This window comes from Nelumbo lutea, chromosome 3, assembly GCF_056320005.1.
Source record: "Nelumbo lutea isolate HS-2025 chromosome 3, American lotus-T2T, whole genome shotgun sequence".
In the NCBI taxonomy this organism is placed as follows: Eukaryota; Viridiplantae; Streptophyta; class Magnoliopsida; order Proteales; family Nelumbonaceae; genus Nelumbo; species Nelumbo lutea.
The window spans coordinates 16,994,084-17,018,706 of NC_142686.1; the positions used below are offsets into that span (position 1 = coordinate 16,994,084).

Sequence of the window (24,623 nt, forward strand, 5' to 3'; positions counted from 1 at the left end):
AAAACTGAATCTGTTGGTTCAATTTCGGTTCGATGTTCTTAAAAAAAAAATTAACAGTTTCAATTAACTATTTAAAAAACCGACAGTTAACCAACTGGTCGATATATATACAATAATATATATTATATTATATTATATTATATATATTTTTTATTTTTATTTTTTAAAATCAAATAAAAAAGTAAAAAATCGCAGTAGTTCCCCCTTTCCCCTTCTTTGTCTCTTCGAAACCTAAACCTAATACCCTTTCAGTTTCAGCCTTTCTCTGTTTCTCACTCTCTCAGTCTCTTCGAGTCTTTGTATTTCCCAATCCCAAGTGATCAGTTCGGCAGCCGGCGCCACAGTTCCCCTTGCTTTCCTTTGGTGTCAGTTGTCTTTCGACCGACGACCTCTCCAGCTCTCCCCTAGTGTCTCTGTCTCTATATCTCTCTTCTCTGTGAGTGAGTGAGTTTGTGTCTCTATCTCTCTCTTCTCGCCTGTCATCTTCGCCACACGACCAGCCAACCACCAAGCGGCAATGCTGGTCGTCGACAAGCAAGCTCTCACTTCAAGTGACAACCAATAGCAACCATCGGCACCAACCAGTCCGGCACTAGCAAATCACCACCTCTCAAGCGCCACCTCTTTTAGGTATTTTTTTATTTTAAGTGCATAAAAAAACCAAAAAAATGAACTACATTTAACCGGTTGCATCGGTTCAAATATTTAAAAAACCGATCAAGTTGGTTCGGTTTGAAAAAAATACCCCAACTAAACCATGAGCACCCCTATTGAGCTTGATTCAAACTAGGGACTTAAGCTCGAGCTCAGTTCAGTTCAAAGCTTGCAATTTCGAGCTTGATTGGGCTCGAGCTTGACTATAAGCCAAGTTTTTTTATATAAAATAAAAATTATACATATAAAAATATTTTTTATTTTACATACAAAAAATAAGAATTATAAAAATTATTTATCATTATACATAAAATTAAAAAATATATTATATATAATAAAAATTGTTTATTATTTATTTATTTATATATGCATATGATGTATATGCATGTATGTATGTAATAAAAAAACATTTATTATGCTAGACTCGATTAGGCTCGCGAGCCTCACGAGTCAAGCTTCATTAGGCTCAAACTCGACTTCATTAACAAACGAGTCTATATATCAGACTTGAACTCGACTCGAAGCTCGATTTAAACCGAGCCAAGCCAAGCCAGAATAACTTGTGAGAAGCTTGACTTGTGGCCACCTCTAGGTTTCACCATACCCTGAACCTAACCGCCCTGGCACATCTCACCATAAAGTACTTGTTCCAAAATATAAAATTCCACCATTAGGTTGGTTTAGAAGCTTGATTTCATAATACAAGTTTACAACTTAGGGTGATCGTATTTAAGTAAAATGCCAAAGAGTTACCACATGGTTATCATCAGTAGGGTTTTTTATTTAAGTTAGGAGACCAAATTAGGTTTTTATTTGTAATTAATCAAACACATCTTTATCTACGAAAATGGGAATCATATTAATGAAAAACAGATACGATTTGTGATTAAAGAATAGGAGACAATTTTTTAATTTGATGAGTTAGGAACAACATGATTTTTGGAGCAAGAGTGGGATTTAATTTGTTTAGCCTCTTTGAGAAGAAGGGTAGCCACATGTTTGTAGGAGAACTATTTTTATTTGAGAACTTTTAGTATATGCACTAGCAACAGAGCCTGTGCATTTACACAAGTGTGCAATATGAGTAATTAAAGAAAAACAAAACGAAATATCAGATAAATATAAGAGGATAGGTTTCTGGGGTGAGCGAGAAAATAGGAGAGATGCGAGAGAGAATTTTTGGGAAAGGAAAATCATTTGGGATTGAGGAAAAAAAAAGTAGAAGTTGTATAAATAGGAAGCAAGTTATGAGGAGGGGGGTGGAGTACTGTAGTACATTGATCATGTGGTAGGAAAAATATTAAAAGACAAAAATATGAAGAAAAAGAGAGGGAACATCTCACATGTGAAATGAATTTTGCAATTGTTTAGAGAGAGAGAGAACAAACAAAGAGAGAGGGTTTTTATGAGCAAAGTGATTGTCACCCAGGTGCACCATTTTGTTGAGGGTTTACAAGTTCCTAGGCAAAAGGAAGCGATGACACTCTAGAGCATTAATAGGCCATAGTGTGAGGGGTCTTGCTGTGGACAAGCAAATTTGGACCACATTGTGGCCCACACCCAAGGGCTTTTAACAGGGCTATCTACAAAGTCTGATTCAACTCAACCCATATCAACCAACCGAGGGCATGCCCGTTGGTGTATTAATTAGTTTGTTTTAGTATTGAAAAGGAATAACCAGTATTTTGGAGAATGATGGTTTAACCTAGGGTCAGAATTCATAGGCACAAAGTACAGTTGGGGTAGGCGTCAGCTCGAAATTGATATCAATTCATGGGTGGGTATTGATGTATAAAATGGGGGTAATTAACATTTTGAAATATTATAGATCTGTCGTGGAAATCAGAATTCTCTATACTTCTCCATAAGAATTTTATGGTTTTACCCAATAAATAATAACCTACTTATGGTTTGGGCTCAATGTTTCTCCAAAATTAATTCAAACTTCAAAGGCATGGTCAAGACCCAAAATAAACATCAAACAAACTTAACCTAACCTTTTCCAACAAAATAATAAATAATAAATCTGACCTAACCTTAGTCCACTAAAACTATGTCTTGGTTGGCGATTTTCATGATTTGAAAAAAAAAAAAAAAACTCAAGGCCCAGTTTGTTTGCTCATTTGCACCGGTGTAAATGCATGGAAATGTAAGTAGGCTGAGTAAAAATTCTGATTACTTTTGCTTCATATTTGATTTAATTTATCTTATTTGTTTGTGAGAAAAAAATAGAAAGTAAAATAATATAGTCTTCACTTTACACAAAATAATGCAGTCCCCACTTTATATAGGGAGAATTATTAAAGGAATAAATTGGTGCAATTTTTTGCATCAGTTTTTAGGATGCAAAATTTGCACTGCTAGCAGGTGCAAATAAAATAACAAATATAAATTTTATATCAGCTAAGAGTGCAAATCATAGTTACAAATAAACATGTATAAAACTGAACCAGGTGCAAAAACTTGTTTTCAGTTCTAATTTACATTATAAAATATAAACAAACGGAGTCCAAGAAAAAAAACGAAATTCCTAATACCAATAACAAATCTAAAATCAAATGCATGCAAATGTGCAATTGGCTCCAAACAAAAACTCAAAACTATAGGCAATACGACCACACAGTAGCTAAAATTTTTCTTTAACAATATTTGATTCTTCATTAGCAGAAAAAACAAATCAAATAAAATATTTTCTTGAAGTAAGCTACATGTTACCGCCACCGCCACCACCACCAGAACTCAATAAAGAAAGGTCCATAACAGTGCAACAAAGGCAAGCACGGCCGGCGTAACAATCTGGGTAGTATAGTTGGGCGGAGGAGATGCATTAATCTTGTTGTTTGCCGGAAAAGACGGTGGTGGGGGTGGCAAATTCTCGACCTGGACGGCGAGTTTCATGCCGCTGTAGCAGAAACCTTTGCCACTGATGAAGTAATACGTCATAGTGACGTTGAGTGGAACTACATCCCTCCCCGCACCGGTTGTTCAGTTGTGGATGGGATCATTCTCATTGCACGTCTCATAATTTGTCTTGTTCACTTCCAACACGTTCATCTGATTCCTATCGTACACAAAATCTGCAGCACATAGCAGAGAACTCAGAAGAGGAGAGAAGCTCAACACAAAAACAGCAAGTTAGTCGTCGTCTGAGTCAAAACGCTATCTAGTTGGCGCTTCTCGCGACTCGGTGAGTTACAAAACCCAAGTTCCCTGCCCTGGTGAGTGATCTAGTGTGAGACCCCGACCCCTCTACGTAACCATTTTCGTTGAAAGGACACACGCCATCGATCTTCCTCGTCAAGAGACCGATTCTCTCTCTCTCTCTCTCTCTCTCTCTCTCTCTCTCTCTCTCTCTCTCTCTTATTTTCCGGTACTTATCGAAATGATTCGTGCGAAACAATAAATAAACAATTCGATTGGTCATAGAAGATCTGAGCTAGAAGGGATTGAAATGTAAGTAATTAATTCATTAATTGAAAACTCAGAGACTGAGCAAGAAGTGACGATCCGGCGTCATCGAAACGCAACCGGCCATTTGAACGCAACGAATTTTCCTTAACAGATGTGAAAGAAATTGTCTGTTGTTAACTCAAATGCAAGTATGCAACCAGCTTCATTATCTGAAATCGAAGAACTCGACTGCGTGATTCAAATGCAAGCAGCTTTACGATCTTATTTTCGGTCATGCCCACACAAAAATTAAGGAAAAGAATTTACTCAGGAAAACATTAAAGAAGATAAAAACGCAGAAAAATTGAACTAGCAGAGAAGATGTAAGGTCTGAAGGTTGTGAATAGAAAACTGAAATAATCCCTGCTTCAAGTCAAAATACAATAAAAAAGATTCAGCAGAAGAAATCAATGCAATCCATTATATCCGGCAATGGGCACTTGATTTTAGTTTTACAGAAGTGGAGGAAGATTATTCGTCAGAACAATTAATATTTATAAACTCAGAAGTATAACCAAAGAATTATGAACAGCCATGGAAGAAAAAGGCAGAGCTTAGAACTTGGATAAGATGGCAAAATACGCATATCTGTGTTACATCACATAAATTTTAGAACAAGGCCAAATGTTTGTATCAGAGAAAGAGAGCTTACAGAGCCAGTCACCCAGGTAGAAATGTTTGCCTTTAGCCCACTCAGTGTAGTTGACATTGCTAGTCCAGCCCGTGTTTCCTCCAACGATGACTCTGGTGGCAGAGACTCCGGATAGCATGAAAAGGATGATACATATTAGCACTAGAAGTAGCGTCGACCATGCAATGTTTTGTCTCTGCACCTCCATCTCTCCACAACCCTTTCTGGCCTCTCTCTCTCTCTCTCTATCTCTCCCGGTTACAGTTTCATCTTATATTTATGAAGAAGCTTGAAGCTTGAATTCCAATCTACCTTTCCGGTTTCCAAAACTAAAACCAAGAAGAAAAGTTATCTTATTTTAATTAATAAAAAGGATTAGCAGCAATTAATTTAAGCGAATATTCTGTAATTTGAGTTTAATGACATTTTGGTCCCAAAACTTTAAAATGCTATAATTAAGTATTAGAACTTTCAAAAGGTATCAATCTAGTATCCACCGTTAATCAGCCATTAAGTAGCATTTGAAAAAGATACAAATGTCCTCGACTGTCATCTAATTTTCTTAATCAACCATTCAAACATTGACAAAAATTTAACAATCCCAAATCTTTACTTCTATTTCAAAAAAGTTGGGGTCACCAGAATAGCCACTAAGACATGACCCCGACTTTCTTGAATAGAAGAGGCAAGGATTTGAAACTGTTAATTTTTTGTCAACATTTGGATGGTTGACAAAGAAAATTAGATGACACTTGAAGGATATTTGTCTTCTTCAAATGCTATTTAAAGATTTATTAACAACTAGTTAATCAACTGTTGCATTTTAAAATTTGGAGACCAAAGGGACAATAGGCCCAAAGTACAGGATACTAATCGGGAATTTTCCCTTAATTCAATACTAACATTGTATGGTTTACACTTCCTGTTTGGCCAAGGCCCAAAGTACCGATTCATCATCATCCATTCAATTCCTCTGCTGGAGCTAAAGAATTGCTGGGCCAATCATGAGACACCATGACTGCAAATCCTTGGTGCTCAATTGGCTTCAGTCTCATATAACTCTAATTTCTAATCTGAATGACTGAATCTGATGACTAGGTGTTACAACTTACAAAAATAATTTAAACTAGAAAAAAAAAGTAAAAAACCATTAATACTTTTTCACATCAATGGGGAAAAGGTTGGAGTTACAGTCACCCCAATCTGTAGCAAAACCGACTAACTGCTATTTAGGGGAAGTGAAAACATCCAGTACCTTTGGAGCTGAGATTGCTTGCTGCCTCATCGAAACATATCTATTAGACAAGTAGGAAATTGAAGTCCATAGAATTTGTTCCTTCAACATTTAAGCGTGTATTAACCATCGTCATCATCACCTAAGCCGCGTTCCAATTATATGGGATCAGCTACATGAACGATGAATCCTATTTCTTCATGTCGTCTATCATCAAATAATGCATGCTTGAATCATTTATTACTACTTCCACCCAAGTACTTTTGGGGCTGCTTCTAGCTCTTCTAGCCCCTTCTTATAACAGAGAATTTCTACCAAGTGGTCTTCTATTGCATGTGACCAAATCATCTCAGTCTACTCTCATTTAAATGTATTAACCATTTCAGCTAATCCAATTTTATAGACTTAATGCGCTTAAGGTTCTCAGTGTTGCATTTGAAGGAGTAATGCAGGAATACCAAAGGTCACAACCAATGCGACTTTCTCTTCAATGTTGCATTCAAATGCGTTTAAATGAAATGCTTATAATCTACTCAAAAGAACACCATGAGTACAGTCAGCAATGTGCCTAGCAAAATGAAAGTCTCCTTCTCTATAGACTATAGAGATGGATTCACTAATGAATAAGGTCATTTATAATCACATTACAGTGCACCAATGTGTTAAGAAACAACAAATTTCAGCCAAGAAGACAAGATAAATTTGACAGTATGGACGTTTATTATTCTATACTCAGAATTCCTCTACCTTGACAGAATCACGAACCATCTCATATGCATCCTTTGGCCTTGACTTCTTCACACCAGCCGTGAACCAAACCTTGTCAGATTTGTAGCTTTCAACAGTCACGCTGGTGACTTTAACCCACACCAGGACCTTTGTCTTCATTCCTTCTATCCCGGTGAGCTTTCCTCTCATCAATGTCCCTTTCACTCTAGTGGCATACCTCACTACAGAAGAGTCCTTGAAGATCACCTCACAGACAGAAGGCATGTAAACAATCAACTTGGCCTTTGTCGCATCAAATTCATAGCAAATTATGTTTTGGGGAAAGAGGCCTGATGGTAGATTGTACTCTCGGAGAAGATCCGGCAGGGCTTTCAGTGGCTTGCCTGTAGAAAGAAATAGATGGGTAAGTTTTCTTTACATTCACCGCATAAAAGTTAATGTTGCATAAACAACATAGTTTGCTAAGGAATATATTTAAGCTTCAATCGCCATGGCAAGCGACCCCCTTCCAACTAAAGATATAGCTTTATGGGGGCATTCTTTTTTTGGACTTTGAGAGGAGGGAAAGTTGATCAATGGGATTTTGGTTCCCATTGACCAAGAATCCCATGTTCATTTTTCAGATTAATTTGGGGACAGGGGAAAGTTTATTTTCCTGGGTATAACCCATCTCCTAGGTGGGTAAATAACTTTCCCACCTAGGAAGAAAGTTGTTAACACTTTAATGAGACAAAAATGCCCCTTTTAATAATGGATTTTTATGACTAAAATGGCCATTATCTTATTTACCTGAGAAATAAAAGAACATGGGTAAATGCACTTACCCGGATAAGTGTTTCCTAGGAAAAACTTACCCAGGTAATTGCATTTACCCGGGTAAATAACTTACCGAAAAGCGAACGGGGCCTAAGTGTCAAGAGAATCATACAAGGAGGCATAACAAGAATATTAGTTTGGCTATATATTTATGGAAACAGTTTACAACTTCAGTTAAAGAACTGTTGCATCATTTTAACTTAAAAAGTTCACTTAAACCAAGAAGAAGATCATTGAGGTAAAAGAAGATCCACACCTTTTAGCTTGTTGAAGATCCATTTAGCCTTCTCTTCAACAGTATTTGAGAAAGCCTGCAATTGAAAGTAACAATTTCAGTGCAAAAAAGGAAACTTATAGCAACAGCTGCATATAGAATTACATGCCAAGTGCATATTATTATTCTTTTTTTTTTTTATCAATACATATTATTATTCTATCACCAGATACAAATAGAAATGTGAAGCTAATCAAAGGTCTCAGACGAGCTATCCACAAGAGTAATTAAATCCTTGTCTGTTCTAATTAAACTGACTACTTAACCATGATTGCATCAATTCTAATGAAATTACCACTCTCCCAGAATACACTTCAAACATTCTACCAAAACCATAACGAATAAGCATGTTATCAAAAATTTCTGCAGCTTACCAAATTGTGGAGCATGTACACAATAAAACATCATCAAATAAGAGAATTTTTGCCAACCACACATATTGTAATACCTCCTAAGGTTACAATTGTAGAAATTTAGTCCAAGTAAAAGGTCAATAAAGCTATGAGATACAAAGGCTCCTACTTTTTCCTCATCAGTAACAATGATCAAAAGAGCTTTATTGATGAGAAAAAGAAGTAAGAATCCTAAAAGGTTGTCCTGCAGCTGCAGGAGACAAGTACACAGCAACACCCAACTTAGCTTGACTCAAACCAGAGGCAATCCAGCTCATGTTAACCTCAATTTCAAAGCAAGAGTTCTATCTACTTTACGTGTACCATTAGGGGCATGAAGGTTGGATCTTGTGTCAGGCCCTTCAAAAATCAAAACATATGTTGAGAACATTAGGAAATGTTAAAGATGTGTAGACCTTAGAAACATTAAGGAAAATACAGTCCTGAAAAGCACTCACTTCATATGGTCCTGTAAACAACCATTTCAAAAGGGAACCTTTCCATAAAGCATTGGGATTCCCTGCAAGCAAAAACTCTGCACACACTCTGAAGGCATGGGAATCCAGTCACATTGGGAACATCTCCCCATGAATTTAACATACATGTACCAGAGAGTTTTTCTACACCACCCATAACCAGCTAAAGCAAATTTACAAGCCTTACCCCTATCCCGGATGATGCCCCTCCAAGAAGGTGCCGTCCCTGTCAAGACTTGGATACTAATTTTTTTTTTTTTTTTTGAGGTTGAAAAATTTTTTTCTATAAAAAAAAATACATGTACCGGATAAATTCCCACTGTGCAGCTGGATGCTATGTGAGCAGAGTTTTTGCTTGCAGGACATCCAGGCTCTTCGATAAATGACATAAGATTTTCTCTTTTATATGTAGTGATATTATTTCCTGAAACATTATGAACATGTGCCATTTTCTTGCAGGACAATGTCCATCATAGTTGCCAAGGCAACGCCTAGGCGACAAGGCGCCCTTTGAGGCTCGCCTCGCCCAATTGGCTAACAGTTTTCTACTTCCTACTATAAAATACTTTTTTATTCATTCTTTTTTTATATCATAATTATAAAATAAACACTATTAAACTAAAATAATCATTTTGTGTGTTTATATACTAATTTCTTTTTATTATTTTCTTATTTATTAGGGTTTAATCAACAAAAACATTGCTAAATGCTGTATTGAACCCTCAAAGACTTAAAAACCTGAACCAATAAGTAAGGAAGAACTACTACCAATACTTTTTATTTTCTTCTTTTCCTATAACAAAAATAAGGGTTCAGCCCCTATATTTTTTGAATTTTATTTTCTTTCTTTCTTTTCTTCTCATGAATGTGTTGATTTTCTATACTTTAATATGAAATTTATACTTTTCTTATGAAAACCATGAATATTTATTAAAGAAATATGATTATGGTACCTAGGGAACTACCCTAGGATCTATTTTTTAACATAAAAAAAAAAAATCATCGCCTAGGCGACTAGGCGCCCCCCAGTCACATAGCCTCGCCTTGGCACCTTGAAAACTGTGATGTCCATGTAGTGGCAACATTATCAAATATTGAGTTTAATTTTGATTTTCACTCTTTGAGCAGTGGTCAATTGACATTGGCTATCAGATATGATCCTATTGTGGGATGGAGAGTGGAATTTTGGGAAGACATTTGGTGGGTAAGTTGCCTTTGTGCCTCTTATACCCGTGTTTTTGCTTGTCTATTCATAAAAGTAATATCCTTTTTTTGTTTTGGATTGGTATAAAAATAAACCCATTTCAAAGTTGATTTGGCGACTACAATTATACAAGTATCTCCTAGGACTTGGGGCTTGGAAGAGAGTTAAGAGATTCCAAAACTGAGGAAGTTAAGAATATCTTGAAAATTTTAAAAGAGCATTTTTTTTTTTTGTGCAACAGGGTTATATAACAGGATTGATGTCGTTGACTTAACAGGACAGACAATAGGAGACGGATAAAACCAAATGATCATAAACTTGCTGTTGGTAGAATAGGAAATATGTTGATGCCCATGGTACTTGGTGAGGGAAGGCCCCTGAATTGCTTTTTCAAGAGGATCTCCAAAGCAGCATACAGTATGGAAGACTACCTCTAGCAAGATCAGCTTCCAAGGGATCTTCTATTATGGGTTAAATCAGGGCCATGGGGAGAGTTGCAATTAGTTGACATAGTATGAAAAAGGAGGGTCAGTTAAATATTGCTCGTACTCAACTATCCACATTTATGGATAGTGGGGAGGTACTTTGTCCACCAACAAAATATTATTAACTGCTACTTATAAGAAAATGGCAAACTGGCATTGGCAACATCTTCAGGGAAAGTGAAGACAATATGCTGCCTGTATTCTCTGGACAATGGGGAAAGATCCTTCCAGACTGAGTTATTGGTGGCTGTCCATGGGCTTAGGCTATATCCGTCCATTTGTTTGGCAGGGTGGTGGTGGAAAGATATCCAAATTTGCTTGTTAGGTAGTTGAGATCATTGAAAAGGGACGGTAGGAGATACCTATCCAAAAATAAGGGACACTGGTATATTTCTCACTTTATAAGGAGTTGACTTCCAGGACAAATGTCCTATTTTATTGAGTACCTAAATTGGCCTTTCGGATAGGAGGATTCGTATCAGAAGGTAATTGTTCATGGTTGTAAAAAAATAAAATAAAAAACTTATATTGGCCAAAATATATATGAAGTATGCATCTTTTCAGCTTCATAGAAACTCCACTGTGTTTTTTGCACTAGTAAACCATTTAATAAGTAACAGCAAAGAAATTCTAAGAGAGACATTTGAAGACCTTATGCTTTCATTTCTGCAGAATCTTTTTTTCAAATTTTAAACATCAATAGCCCCAGTTTGGCCCATTGAGATGGTGCCCAGGTCATTGTTTAATATCATCACATTCCATCTCTCATACTTTTATGCTCTTTTTTTTCCATTAATTTTGAAAGACAGCAAACAGGTTCATTTCTCAGAATGCCCCGTTAATTCTAACTTTTTTAGCTCAAAAAAAAGATAGAACTGCTGAAGATCCTCAACTCAAATTCGCAAATCAAATATAATTCCACTAAAAAATGAAATGTAGAAACTACAATGATAAAAGAGACAGATGAAATTAACGAAAGAAAAAACAGCTATGAGATCTATGTGATATGCATTTCATTGCGATCCAAAATTTCACTAGTCTATTTAATTGGCCAGTATAAAACTAATCAGGTACTCATCCAAAGAGGCTATGTCCATCAGAAAAGCATGTTACCAGTAGGAAAAGTCAGAACATTTAGCGTTTTACATTTCCTCGTCTTTCACTTTTTGTCCTCTCCCCTGTCTCAGAGAAGTAATGATACCCCACTAATTCATTTTTTGGAGGACCAGCGCAAACTTAAAACAAAATTATCAATTAAAATCATGAACAAATAAGCACCTTTAACGAAACAGAACTGGAAAGGAGGCGAATTAAACAGCCACGGAATAGGAACAAGGTCCTCTAACTATCCTTCTTTTACTCTTTTCATTTCCTTATCTTACCGTTTTTGTCGAAACCGATCTCTCATTTTATTCTGGTTTCGGGAAACAAAACAAACAAATCTCCATCCACTAACAATATTGAAAGACCACATTGAGAACTAAGTGAATATCATCAATTGTGTTGCCTTCAAACAAGCAGCATTGGACAAACAGAGTCCAAAAAACAGCATATATTTGCGTACATTGACAAAGAGCTGATAAGAATAAATGAGAATCAGGCATGGGTGAGAGAGGGAGAGAGAGGGAGGGCAAAAGAAAAACATTACTACTCACAGTGAGGTCTTCACCGATGTTGGAGATCTCCTCCTTGGCTTTCCTGGAAACCCAAAAGGTCCCAGCTTTTAAGCTCCCAACTTTTGTCAGGGCTTTCTCCATTCCTGTCTCCTCCCTTCCCTTCTCGCTGCAGTGAGAAACAGGACCTCTGTTCAACCCGCGACGCTCTTAGCGCCCTCTGGCTCTCTCTCTCTCTCTCTCTCTCTCTAAAATGTAGCACTAATCTCAGAGACAGACATGCCACAGAAAAATAAAAAATGCAAAAAAAAAAAAAAGAAAAGAAAAGAAATAGCAGAAATGGAAAGAAGAAAGGAAAAGCGATTGTTCACTGTCCAGCCGATAAAGATAGAGATTCTACAGGAAAGAGAAGGAATATTTACAACGCAGGGTATTTTTGTAATTCAGTGACGTGTCTCTACTGCTCTAGCCTCCATGTGATGTACTGATGTCGATGGTCCACCCATCGGCCGCTGCGATGCGGCGACAAGTACATCGCTAATACACGGCGGAGATGCTCTGTAGGATATTGTGAGCGCCCCTTGTGAGGCGCAGATGTGAACTCCGCTGGAATTGACAGTCTAACCCGGTTTTTGAAGGAAATACCAATCCGGTTTAAGGATTGGCCCAAAGGGGCGGTTCAAAAACTGCTGAATTGACTGAAATGAATTATATAATACCGAGTGATAAAGTATTCAATTCAGTCGGCGTAAAGAAAAAATGTATTCAATTCAGTGAGTTCAGCTGTCCATGTCTGTATGCATGGTTTAGCCAGTTAGACGCGCCGTGCCTCTCCCTAGTCCTAGTCCCTGCTCGGCCACTCCTGTGCCTTGATTAAAATGACGAAACTACTCTTTCCTTTTACTATAATTATTCTTCGAAAGCAACGAAGATTTTTCGTTCTTTTTATCCAATAACTCGTGCTGATTGGTGAATAGTGAGAGGTCATAAATTGTTTTCTTGCTTACATCTTACGAAGAAGCCGGTGATTATTTTAATAAAGAAATAATTAAGGTTGTGTTTGGACAAGCTTCAGGTTTTATATTTTTAAAGATTAAAAAGCATAAAACCCCAATTCTAAGGCTTTGTAAGTTTGTATGATTGGGTTAAAGGTGTTTTGATTTTAAATTGTTATATATTTAATGGCAAATTTTATGGAAATTATTGTAATATAACTGAAGTTCAATTAAATAATTGATAAAATCATATATTACATTAATACCTTTAATATTGTTAAAGTCTTTAATAATAAATACATTTTACATGAAAAAAAAATATTTTATAGAATATAAAATTGATGAAATGTTGATTAACGTATAATAAATATTCAAAATGCACCTTAGTTGGACATATTTTTAAAAGCAATTATTGTCAAACACTCAAAAAAGAATTTATCCAAACGTGGCCTAACTCGACTGTATCATCGTGTATTCGAGGTTAGAGATGTTGGGCTTGGCTAAGAAGTTTCCTTCCAATGCAAATCAAACAAACACAAACACAAAATATAAGAAGAATAGAAAGAAAGATATATAATAAGACAGACAAGACAATGACAACCCAACCATCCACATTATTACGGGACTTTGATCATGTGCTGTAACATAGACCTCGCCTCCCTTGACGAATTTGCCAGCTCAAAAGCTTGTGACGACCTTTAGCTCTTTCTCCTAATTGGAGGCTTATGAGGGCCTCATCCCTCAAGTGTCAACTCCTCAACTTCATATTTTTTTCTCTGTTCTATCAAATCCAACACAGACAAATCAATCCTAACCATCTTCCATCTACGGGTTAATCAACAGCTCACACCATATCAAGCTATTAAAGCTAACCCATCAAACTTGCTTCATCAACTTTGGCCTATCAAAGTGGTTGGCCAACCGTTTAACCTTCTCTTTACTTACAAATTGATGTGATAAATATACAGCTATTTTCAGGTTAAGATGTACTGAGAGAGGTGGACATGCTTTTGAAAATTAGACCCAACCAAATAGTCGTACCAGTTGACCTGGGAACCGGTCAGATAATCAGTTCTGTTTCACTTTAAAATTGTTTTTTTTTTTTTTTTTTGCCAAAAACTGTTGATTTGGTCAGTGATCTGCTGACTCGGGTGGTCAAACCATCAATTCAGATAATGGTTTTTAATCGCTTTTATTTTTATTTTTAAGCCAGAATCAACTGTCTGTTTGAACCAAATGATCAGACCATTCGACCCGAGATCCAGTCCCCAGAACAGTTCCATGTCCAATCTGGTTTTTAAAACCTTATAGGTGGATTAATGTTATAAGCTAACCCATCAATTCCTCTAACTTCTGCCTTCAAAGCAAGGATGAAGTCACAAACTCCTACACTGAACTCTCAACCTCAATCATTACTCTCTTTCCCACTCGTTCCAACATCATTTTTATGTCCTTTTGCAGCATAAATGTTAGAATGGAGAACAAAGTTTTCCACATTCCTAAGTAAATACTGCATGTGGTCATTCAATCAATGTTTAATTTCAGATCAACACCTAGCCTCATTTTTTGCTTAACCACAGGCTTCACAATTGATCAAAAATTGTTAACTCGATAAAAAACTGTGTGACCGGAGGCAATTGAACCATCAATCTAAATAGGTCACATATATACATTTAATGTTGGAAAAATTTTTGAAGCCATAACTTCGAATTCTGGATGGGTGATTTCTTTTTCCTTTTTTTTCTTATTTTGGATAACTTTTTTGCACAATCTATGTTGCAAGGAGCTGAAGTCACTTTTGTCACTTTTTCTACCAAAAAACTCCTTATTTGGCCTCGAATCTTAATTTTTAGTATAAATAAATTAAAATAAAAATAAAAAATAAAACATATTATATGCAGAATATAATTATGCATCCCAAATACATATGTATATAACTATATAATTATGTTATACAAGCCATGCATAAACTCACATGTCATGGGTTGACCTATTTGACTTGGATGGTTAAATTGATAACCTATAAGGCTAAAAATCCGTTTTAAAATATTCTACATCACATTTGAGATCATATCAGCGTCTCACAGGTGCCCCACATGCACATCTCAGCATGCATTGCAAACAACTCCCTTGTCATTTGGAGATGTTCCAAATACATTGTTGGGATATGCTGTGGGGCACCAATATGAACTCACCACATTTGCCTCAGGCATCTACATAAAACTGAACTTGAATCTCCTGACCACAAACTATTCCCACATCCACACCCACGGGACACTATAGGTTTGCATGGAAATATCTCCCTTGTCATTCATGGGAAAGATATTCCCAATTTACGGCCATAGTGTCTAAGTGGGAATGGTTTGCGGTAGGAGATCTGGAGTGCATAAAAATGTTCCCTACCCACATTAACCCCATCCTCAAAGCAATCTGGATCTCCTGACCACGAGAACTCTGCCCATGCCTAACCACAATACACTACCCCTCGTGAATTGGGAACATCTCCCCTTGCATAATACTATGCAGATGATGAGATGTTTTCTATGTGTGGCTGCGATAAACATGGGCAGGAGATCCGGACTCTCCTCAAAGTCGGTGGTTGTAAGAATCCTATCCGCCTACTAGAATAAACCAGGCGGCTTACAACATCTCTCTCAACCGTCAAATTGAAATTTGAATTTTGAACCGGAAAGGGTGCACGGTGCCACTTTGAACCTTCATGTTTTTTTTCACATATTTAAATTACCCGATTAAAAGAGTCCGGATCTCGTGCTCACAAGAATTCTGCCCATATCTACCCATATAACATTGCATACACACATAGAGAACATCTCATCCTCTACATATGTACAGGGAGATATTTCCAATACACAAGGGTAATATGTTGTGAGTAGACATGGTCAAAGTTTTTGTGGGCATGAGATCTAGAGTCCGATTTAAAGGGCATAGGAAAGACCTATTAAAAGGGACCGGGCACCATTCATGATTCACCACCCAACTTTCTAATCGTATACAGTTCTATTCATCATACTTGACCAAATAAGACACACCATTATCAGTAAAGCCAACCAACAATCTTGATGGTTGGCTTATAAGAGGGCAAGAAGGTTCAAAATTTCATATAATATTTGGCATATCGTATGGTATTGATAGTTTCCCAAAGGGATAGGCAAACCTAAAACTGGCCCCCTGAAAAGCCTGCCTGGTAGTGCGCACTAGCTGCATTAATACTTTAAACCTTAAAGGGCAATACAATCAGTGACACGCTTATATTTCAGAATAAGCATATTTATTGTTGATTGGTCCCTTTAAATAGGCTTAGATTGTTATGATAATAATTATAGTAATAATATATCTAATTTTTTTTTATAAAATTTATGTTTTTTTTGTTTATATATATATATATATATATATATATATATATATATATATATATATATATATATATATATGTTGTTTTTTTATTATTATTCAGATGAAGATTACAAAATCCAAATTTGTTTACATAAACATCTCATCTAAATATGTGATAATCAAACGGGACTGTGAAGTTTCAACTATCATTGAGAGACTTACCTACTTGGGTAGACTCTTCTTTTTGTAGTGTTTTATCTTTTTGGTGTATTGATTTTCTTTTATTCATTTATCAAAAACTGTGTAATATTTAAATAGAGAGAATTGAATGAGGTGAAAAGTAGTAGTTCAATTTACAATTTAAACCTTACAATTAAATAGGAATTAAATTCAAAAATAAATATTTTAGTTATTGTTTTAAAAACTAGACCAGAACCGCTATTTTGGCCTTGAATCAATTGGCCCATTTGGCCTAGGAACCTTTAGGTCACCAGTTGGCTCGTTTGGCCCTGAACTCTTCTTTATCCAAGTGGTGAGCATTCAAAAATCAGTATTTTGAACCATTTGGCCTGAGAACTAGTTAGGTTACCAGTTCCATTTTGGCCCTGAACCATTATTTTTCAAAAAAAAAAAAAAAACCCTGTTGAAATGGTCAAAGAATCACTAACCTAGAAGGTTTAACCATTAAAAATATTCAACCTGATTAACGGTTTTTGGTTGCTTTCAAACTAATTCCAATTTTTTTATTTATTTAAAATGAAAATTAATTAAAAAATAAAAAAAATGAAAAAAGAATATTTTATATGTCATAATCTTGTTCGATTATTCCCAATGACCAAAATTAGTTAGGGTTTTTAGTTTTTCCATTCTGATTTTGAGTTTTCTTATTTTTGTGATTCTTTTTAAGTTGTAATAGCAAAAAAAGTGCAACTCCAATGAAGAAAATAAAAATTGAATGCAAGAGATGAGAGATTAAACATCGATCTTATATTAGAAGGTTGAGATACACTAATGAAGCAAACAATATGGGATTTAAGAAAGATTTAGAAAAATGAGAGGGATGTAAGTAGGGGTGAGCATTCGATTTATTCGGTTAAAAACCAAACTGAATAAACTGAAATTTTAAAAACTGAATTAAAAAAAATAAAAATTGAACCAAAACTGAAATAACTGAAACCAAAATTTTTGGTTCGCTTTTTGGTTAAAACCAAACTTTAATAATATATACTCTATTATATATATTATATATTATAAAATATATATTATGAAATCAAATTTCAGTATATTATATGTTACATATTATATATTATACATTACATATAATAATAAACAGTTCGATTAATTCGGTTAACCAAAATTTTAATTCCAAAAACCGAACCGATTTAACCAAAAACCAAAAAAACCGAAGCCAAAATTTTCGGTTCGGTTATTCAGTTTTAACCGAATAATGTTCACCCCTAGATGTAAGAAGATGGCAAACGGTGTTGTACCGGTGGTGATGATGAACGTGGAGATAGTCACCGGTGGCGGTTCCTTCTTCTTCTCAGGGTAAATGGTTCTGCAACAACGAACGGTAAACATGGTGACAACCACCTCCAATGGTGCTTCCTTCTCTTCTTCTTCTTCTTTGTCTCAATTTAACCAGCCACCACCTTCTCAAAGTCTCAACTCCCCTTTCATAATAATGTATATATATGGTGGACTTTAACCTAATCCTAATCTAAAGGTCAAAATAAAAAGTTACATCATATTTTACATCTTACCGGTTTAACCCACTCAAATTAGATGGTTGAACAACTAACCCAAAAACTAAAAGCCAATACAGTTCCGTTTTTTGGTCAGTTTTTAAAACATTGATTTCAATCAAAAGAATGTTCCACAATCTTATTCATATCTTTAATAGTAGTGTAAATATATAATTATAAATGTGTTCAATTTTTTCTATAATTTTTTCATATTTTTGTGTGTAAAAATAATTTTGATATATTACACTTACTTTTTGTTTAATATAATAAATATATGATATTATACATGTGTCGAAATGCTTTTTTTTTGCAAAACTTATATATTTTTTCATTTTCGTATTTTTATATTTTATTAATTTTTATTATTTATTTATGACATTAAAGGTTAACACATTTAACCCAAAAGTTAAAACTATTTATTATTAATTTGTATATTTCATTTTTGGTCAATTCTAAATTATGTATTTCATTTTCATTATTAATAAAAATAATTCTTATTTATTACACTTATCTTTTAATTTGATTAATAAAAATATCATAATTGTGTCTAATTTTTTCTACATTTTTGGTAATTTACTATATTTATTTCTATTTTAAAAAGTTTATTACCTAACTATGATTTCATCGGTTTATCAATTTGATTTGGATGGTTGAATTGCTTAACCACCACTTGGATAAAGAATGGTTTTATTTTTGAGTCAATTTTAAAATGTATGATTTTATATTGTTAAAAATATTGACATAGTTATAATTAGTAACATTTATTAGTGAAAAATAACTTAAAAATATAGGATTTAATAAGAGAAAATTGTATTTAATACCATGAGTATAAAACTTAATAAGAGGGGATTAAATGAGGTGGAACATAATAATTGAAGTTACATTTTCAACCCTTACAATTAGAGATTGATTAAATACACAAATATGGCCATTTTAGTAGCCATTAAAGCTAACATTAAAGCTATAATAAAATGACTTTTATACTCTTTCTCAAACAAGGAAATAGAGGGTACTTTTAGTCCAAAAAAATTACACACTGCATCCACACTAATATATAGTATAGATAAAGTATAGATTGGCATCTGCAAGATATGATCAAAGTCCCCAAATAGGATGATTCTCCACTCAATCTAACCTTCTCAACAAGTATTGAACCTGAACTTCCTTTGTCAAAGGCATGATCCATTGTCCATATAGTTCAGCAACCAAGCTTGGCATGATTTTGTATCTGGGATCATCCCCATCTCTCTCTTCATTGACAATTATTTCCTGTCCATATGTTTTGGCCTTCATCTCTACCCTTTTCTTTATTGCTGCTTCAACAGTCTCATATGTCAGCAAATGCATCAACTGTGCACTGTCCTGCAAAATCAAGCAGCATCACCACGGCATCGAGAACAGAGTTGACAATATAAACCTTTATTAATTAGCACAGAACATGGAAAAGAAAATCATCAAGGGAAATATGATGGTCCAGATAACAGATAGCAAAGAAAGCTTACTTGCTTTCTAATAGCAGCTTCATAAGCATCAAGAGAGACACGAAATTTTGCCTCTGCTACAAATTTTCCATAATGCATTCGCTTTGAAAGAGCCTACATCATTAATGTAGAAGGCAACAGTAAGCAAATATGAGGTAAAGAGTTCCAATGCAGACTAATAAGTAACAAAACCACATTTGCATAAAATTTTACTGGTGCTACCACATCTGATACATGTTAGTAATATTCATAAAGGGAAATGTCAGATACGGGAATGCTAGTGTCTCAGGACCCACTACAGAATGAACCCTAGATAGGTCAGAATTTGAAGCCCCAAAATTACTGAATTAGGATAAAATATTTTCTACCTTCGAGGTGTAAACTTTTCTGGATATCTAATAGGAGTTTATTTAGACTCAAACTAAGCAACAAAGGAAATCCAATGGTAAAAAAAATCCCATTATATTGAACTTTGGTTTTCTAGTTCTAGATCTCTAGGGTGGCACCCTTTAACTACTAAGCTCCAACCATCTGAGTCTTTCCCATATTAAGTGCAGGAAAAAAGTAGGTAACCGTAAAACTACTTATTAAGAGATAGCAAACATATTTTATCAAATGATAGATAAATCTAGTAACTTTCTTCAACCTTATCCAAGAATGTCTCATCCATTGAAGGAGCTGTAAGATCTTTCCATACTACCCAAACTCAGGTCTTTATTGTTCTTATCCCTGTGTTTTTAGAACTAGCAATTTCCTCCACTTTTTCTCATTGGTGCATCCGTTTCTGTTCATTTACATGGTTACCACTCAACCAAGGAATGAAAGAGAGTTTATTTCATAACCAAAGTTGAAGATCTCAATAGCCACATGTCACCTATTATATGATTCAATCCTGATGTATAATTACGACGATACCATTAGTTACAACCAAGTTTCCACCAAATCAGGACATCAGTGCCCAGGTAATTCATTAAGGAGTTGCCATCTGGAATATGACCATCAAAGATGAGTAGAAACACTGGGTATGTCCAGAAAACAACATTGTCAAATCTTCTGCATGTTATGCCATTTTAACCAACAAAAGACAATAAAATAAAGAATAAAGAAAAGAAAGGTTCCTTTTAATTTGCCAAGAGTACCTAGCCGCATTCCATATTGAATAGAGTGCAATCTGAAAAAAATGATCATATGGAACATTCTGCAAATTCTTTTCAATGAATCTAAAGCTATCATATACAATAACAGTTCTTTCTCCATAAAAGTTACTTTGTTAAAATGTTGCTTTTTTCAACATTGCATTCATATGAATACCATGTACTAAAATCTGACACTGCTATAAAAGTGTCAAATGTGGATAACCCTAAGAAACAGGATTCCTGGACAGGAATATAACTGTTCTCAAAATATAATAAGCAGTTAAGCACTATGCATCTATATAGGATTTAAAAGTGATGTCTTATGAAGTAATCATATACCAATAGACACAGTCATTAATAAACATAACAACCCTACCATCACTCAAACTTTCTACAGGAAACAGTATGAATCCTATTATATAGAAATATCAACTTATAACATGCAACTAAAGCAAGAAAAATGTAAAGAAATCCAAAAATGTCAGGATGTCAGAATCCATGAAATATTGAACCCAAATGAGTACACCATTAATTCAAAAGAGTCAATGCATCATAGTTTGTTTCCCTTTGGGTAATAGTACCAGGAAGAACCATGGTGCATATCCTACATATCAAAAGGCCATGAAATTCATCTTGAGTGGCCTCTGAAGAATATCAGTTTAAGGATATGTGAAGAATATATTTACTCAAAGAAAAATGACAAATTACATAAACCATCTAATCTGTCAATACAAAAGCAAAACTAACAGAGAATATGGAGATAACTTAATCTACACATATAATCAATTTATATTGTCTATATTCACCAGTATCATTTCCTCATTTCCTGCTTCGACTTTGGAAATCAATCTATAGATGGTAAAAAATGAGAATAGGCATTGCTAAAATACACACCTGCAGGCAAATTGTGTCGCAAACAGCAGTTGATCCATAATTACCATCATCTCCTTTTTTAACCAACCTTGGAAGAAGATCACTAAAATACATGTCCCAGATCTTCTTATTTATATTGATAGAATCGGCAATGGAATGCAGAACCTAATTGAAAAGGGATATATCAGATCAAGTTAAGAGTAACCGTTGGAGAAACAACAAAGCTGAAATAATATGAGCATCATCCAGAAAATGAAAGTATGGCTTGCATTAAGTTGAAATACTACTTATCTTTACATAAAGGCCTCCTACTAAAGATTTGATCAAGATTTTGACTGGTCTTAAGTTGTCTGGACTATGTTATTTAGATCACAAGTTTAAATTTTCTAACTGAAATTCTGGAATTAATTATCAAAGTTTGATAGGAGAAAAAGCATTTGTAGGAAGTTCAACTTAGGCCAAATGGTAGGGACACCTTGTAGAAAAAGCATTTATAGGTTCTCCTACTTTTTCTTTCAAACCAAACACAGCCTAAGGGACACCTATCAAAAAGAAAAATGAAGCATCCTATTTTTCAGTTCAAACATCAGAATGCATGCAAGCAGGACTGTCCTTTTTTGTTATATGCCACTTCTGAACACCAATGAAATGGTCAATACCTCAATCATCAATTTAGGATCTAGCATATTGGATTTGGTTTGGCTATTGACCAAGATCAGGCAACATATATCTTTATTTTGTACAAGGCATACAAAGTCAATAGTTTATAAACTTGTATCTGACCTGTGGATACTGAAGAGGTGGCAATTTGGGCTCTGGTAAGTCTGCTGGAAAGAAAGGATGCTCATCTGGACTCTTGTATCTGCCAACCTTACTTGCAAGAGCAAAGGAAATCAATCAAATCTGCAATAGCATCAAACATTCTTTCTTTTGATGTTCTTACAGAGTTTCAATCTTACCTGTGCATGAAGCTTTTCAGTTTCCCTGACCATGAATTCAACCAAAGAGCCTTGGAACCCATCCATGAAGAACACATTATGATCATACGTATCAGCATTATAACAATACTGAGCTCTCTCCAAAAGGCTAAATATAATGCTATCTTCTTGACGAATTAAAGAATGTCTTATGCTATCCAAGGTTAAACTTTCACTCTCATCTATTCTGTTCTTCCTCTCCAGTCTACATGAAGAGAGAGATTAACATCAGAATGTGGTTGAATAGGTCTTCTAAGTACAAATTCTGATTAAAACCAATAGATGTATAGGGCATACTTTGGTATATTAAGGCTAGCAGATACACATTATGGTTTTGTATTCAAGCTTAGGTGTTCAACAGCAAAAGTAGAAATTCTTGTCAATCCATGTGCTTGTGTACATTTTATTCTTTCATGTCTTAGTATTCAACATATTGATGAATTAGCACGTCTGTAGTATAAGAACAATAGAAACATGCTCTTATGCATTATCTGTCTTTGCATCCTAGAATGTATGCTAAATTTAACATTATGATGAGAAAGTGGTTAACAATAAACACATTACATAGCTAATGCATGTTGGGAATTTCAATCAATACAGAGGAAAAGCTAGGTGGACTAAAGGAGGAACTGAAAAAATATACTTGACAGAGGCCAAATATAGAACTATTAAATATAAAATAGCTTAAAAAAAGTGAGAATTTAAACAACCCAAGATACCCCTTGGTATTAATTATCTGTTTCTCCTGAGAAAATTCACTCAAGCTCATAATTAAGTGTGGCAAGTTAAAAGTGCTGAAAAGAGCAAGGCAGAAGTGCCTTGTTTCTTCTCTCTGTCTAGTTGAAGCACCGACTACCTGGGAATCAATATAGTTTCATTCAATTCTCAGATACCAATAAAACGAACTTCCTAGAAAGGTAAAAACATCTTGAATTGATAGAAGGTCAATTATGAACGAACACCCAATTGCGCAAAGAGCTTAAAAAAGAAAATGAAAGACAACAAATTAAAAATAAAAGAGCTTTTCAACCATGATCATAATCTGAAAATACCCATCAAGTGTTTCAAGAAAAATTGAAAGGAAAGCACGGAAAAGACCAAAATATGGCCAGAAAAAAATGGCTACCATCCTCTTACCCAGCGGTAGAAGCCTTAGAAGCTTGGACAGCCTGAACACATCTCCTTGCAGAACTTAATTGAACAAACCCAAAGCTAGGGGATTGCGTAGTTCGAATGACAAAAAGTTTATTTGGTCTTGAAGACTTGAGAAAACAAGGGGTTGAAACCGCAGGAGAGGCGGATTTTAACAGCTTTACGTCCATCGACGGCGAGATGGAAGAGATGGGAAGCAGAGGGAAAGGCAGAGTACAAAAGATGAAAAGAGAGACGTAGCAAGGAGAAACCAAACCAACTTATAAAGAGAAATTGTCTAATAACCCCTTAACTTTTTCTCATTATGTAAAAAACTGCTCCTAACTTCTGCATACCTCTAAAAACCCCCCTAGTTAGGATGACCGTATATGAAAATAACTGCGGAGGGACCAAGATGGACATACAAAAAGTAAAAGATCTACCATGTAGGAGTATATATGAAATTGTGGACGGCCCTCCATATATGATTTATTATACATCTGTTACAGGACGATGAGGGAGGTATCAGTTATTGTCAGTAAAGTTAGTAAAAAATAATAAAGAAAAAGGAGAGAGAGAGAGAGAGAGGGGAATTTGATGGTAGGTGAGGAAAATAGGTGGCTGGGTAGGTGAGTCCACGTCCAAGTTTTGTGGTTTGTCGGGGGATAAGGACCAATGACAAAATGGGTGTCCATCCTTTTGATCAACAAACAAGGACAAAGGAAGTGTCTCTATTTTTATTCTCCTGTTGGCTCTTCTATGCCACGTCAAAAATTGATAATCCTTGCTTCACTTTCGGCATCGTGATCGTAAATACAAGTCTTCAGTGTCTACGTATTATGGGAGGAAGAAATACGATCATGCTCAACTATATTCAATTTTGCAGGTCTTTTTGAAGATTCAGAGTCGGAATTGTAGAAAGGTTGTCATCTTCTCAGACAATCTCCAAGCGCTCCAAAAGGAAGCTACATTA

At 35.1% G+C, this 24,623-nt stretch overlaps 2 protein-coding genes and 1 pseudogene across 2 annotated transcripts; all 3 read right to left on the reverse strand.

Moving 5' to 3' along the window:
* Window positions 1-3,363: 3,363 nt before the first annotated feature.
* Window positions 3,364-4,976, reverse strand: LOC148863235 (early nodulin-like protein 17; annotated as a pseudogene).
* A 1,501-nt stretch (window positions 4,977-6,477) lies between these two features.
* LOC148863236 (DUF538 family protein (Protein of unknown function, DUF538)) lies at window positions 6,478-12,370 on the reverse strand. Its single transcript, XM_088977899.1, has 3 exons — window positions 12,001-12,370; window positions 7,771-7,825; window positions 6,478-7,081 (listed from the first exon to the last, which is right to left on the reverse strand). Exons 1-3 carry the CDS (start codon window positions 12,100-12,102, stop codon window positions 6,702-6,704), a joined length of 537 nt encoding a protein of 178 aa, XP_088834025.1. The 5' UTR covers window positions 12,103-12,370; the 3' UTR covers window positions 6,478-6,701.
* A 6,637-nt stretch (window positions 12,371-19,007) lies between these two features.
* LOC148863237 (chorismate mutase 1, chloroplastic-like) lies at window positions 19,008-24,169 on the reverse strand. Its single transcript, XM_088979464.1, has 6 exons — window positions 23,657-24,169; window positions 22,502-22,724; window positions 22,326-22,412; window positions 21,564-21,707; window positions 19,555-19,647; window positions 19,008-19,414 (listed from the first exon to the last, which is right to left on the reverse strand). The coding sequence occupies exons 1-6, from the start codon at window positions 23,839-23,841 to the stop codon at window positions 19,178-19,180; spliced, it is 969 nt and encodes a 322-aa protein (XP_088835590.1). The 5' UTR covers window positions 23,842-24,169; the 3' UTR covers window positions 19,008-19,177.
* Between the last annotated feature and the right edge of the window lie 454 nt (window positions 24,170-24,623).

Bases quoted from the DNA above. Each gene is read 5' to 3' on its own strand.
- LOC148863236 (XM_088977899.1), bottom strand. From the start codon at position 12,102: ATGGAGAAAGCCCTGACAAAAGTTGGGAGCTTAAAAGCTGGGACCTTT. The intron at 7,826-12,000 runs GTGAGTAGTAAT...TTTCAATTGCAG, and splicing joins ACATCGGTGAAGACCTCACT to GCTTTCTCAAATACTGTTGA. The intron at 7,082-7,770 runs GTGTGGATCTTC...TTCTTTCTACAG, and splicing joins GATCTTCAACAAGCTAAAAG to GCAAGCCACTGAAAGCCCTG.
- LOC148863237 (XM_088979464.1), bottom strand. From the start codon at position 23,841: ATGGACGTAAAGCTGTTAAAATCCGCCTCTCCTGCGGTTTCAACCCCT. The intron at 22,413-22,501 runs GTAAGATTGAAA...CTTGCAAGTAAG, and splicing joins CTGAAAAGCTTCATGCACAG to GTTGGCAGATACAAGAGTCC. The intron at 19,648-21,563 runs GTGTGTATTTTA...TTAATGATGTAG, and splicing joins GCGACACAATTTGCCTGCAG to GCTCTTTCAAAGCGAATGCA.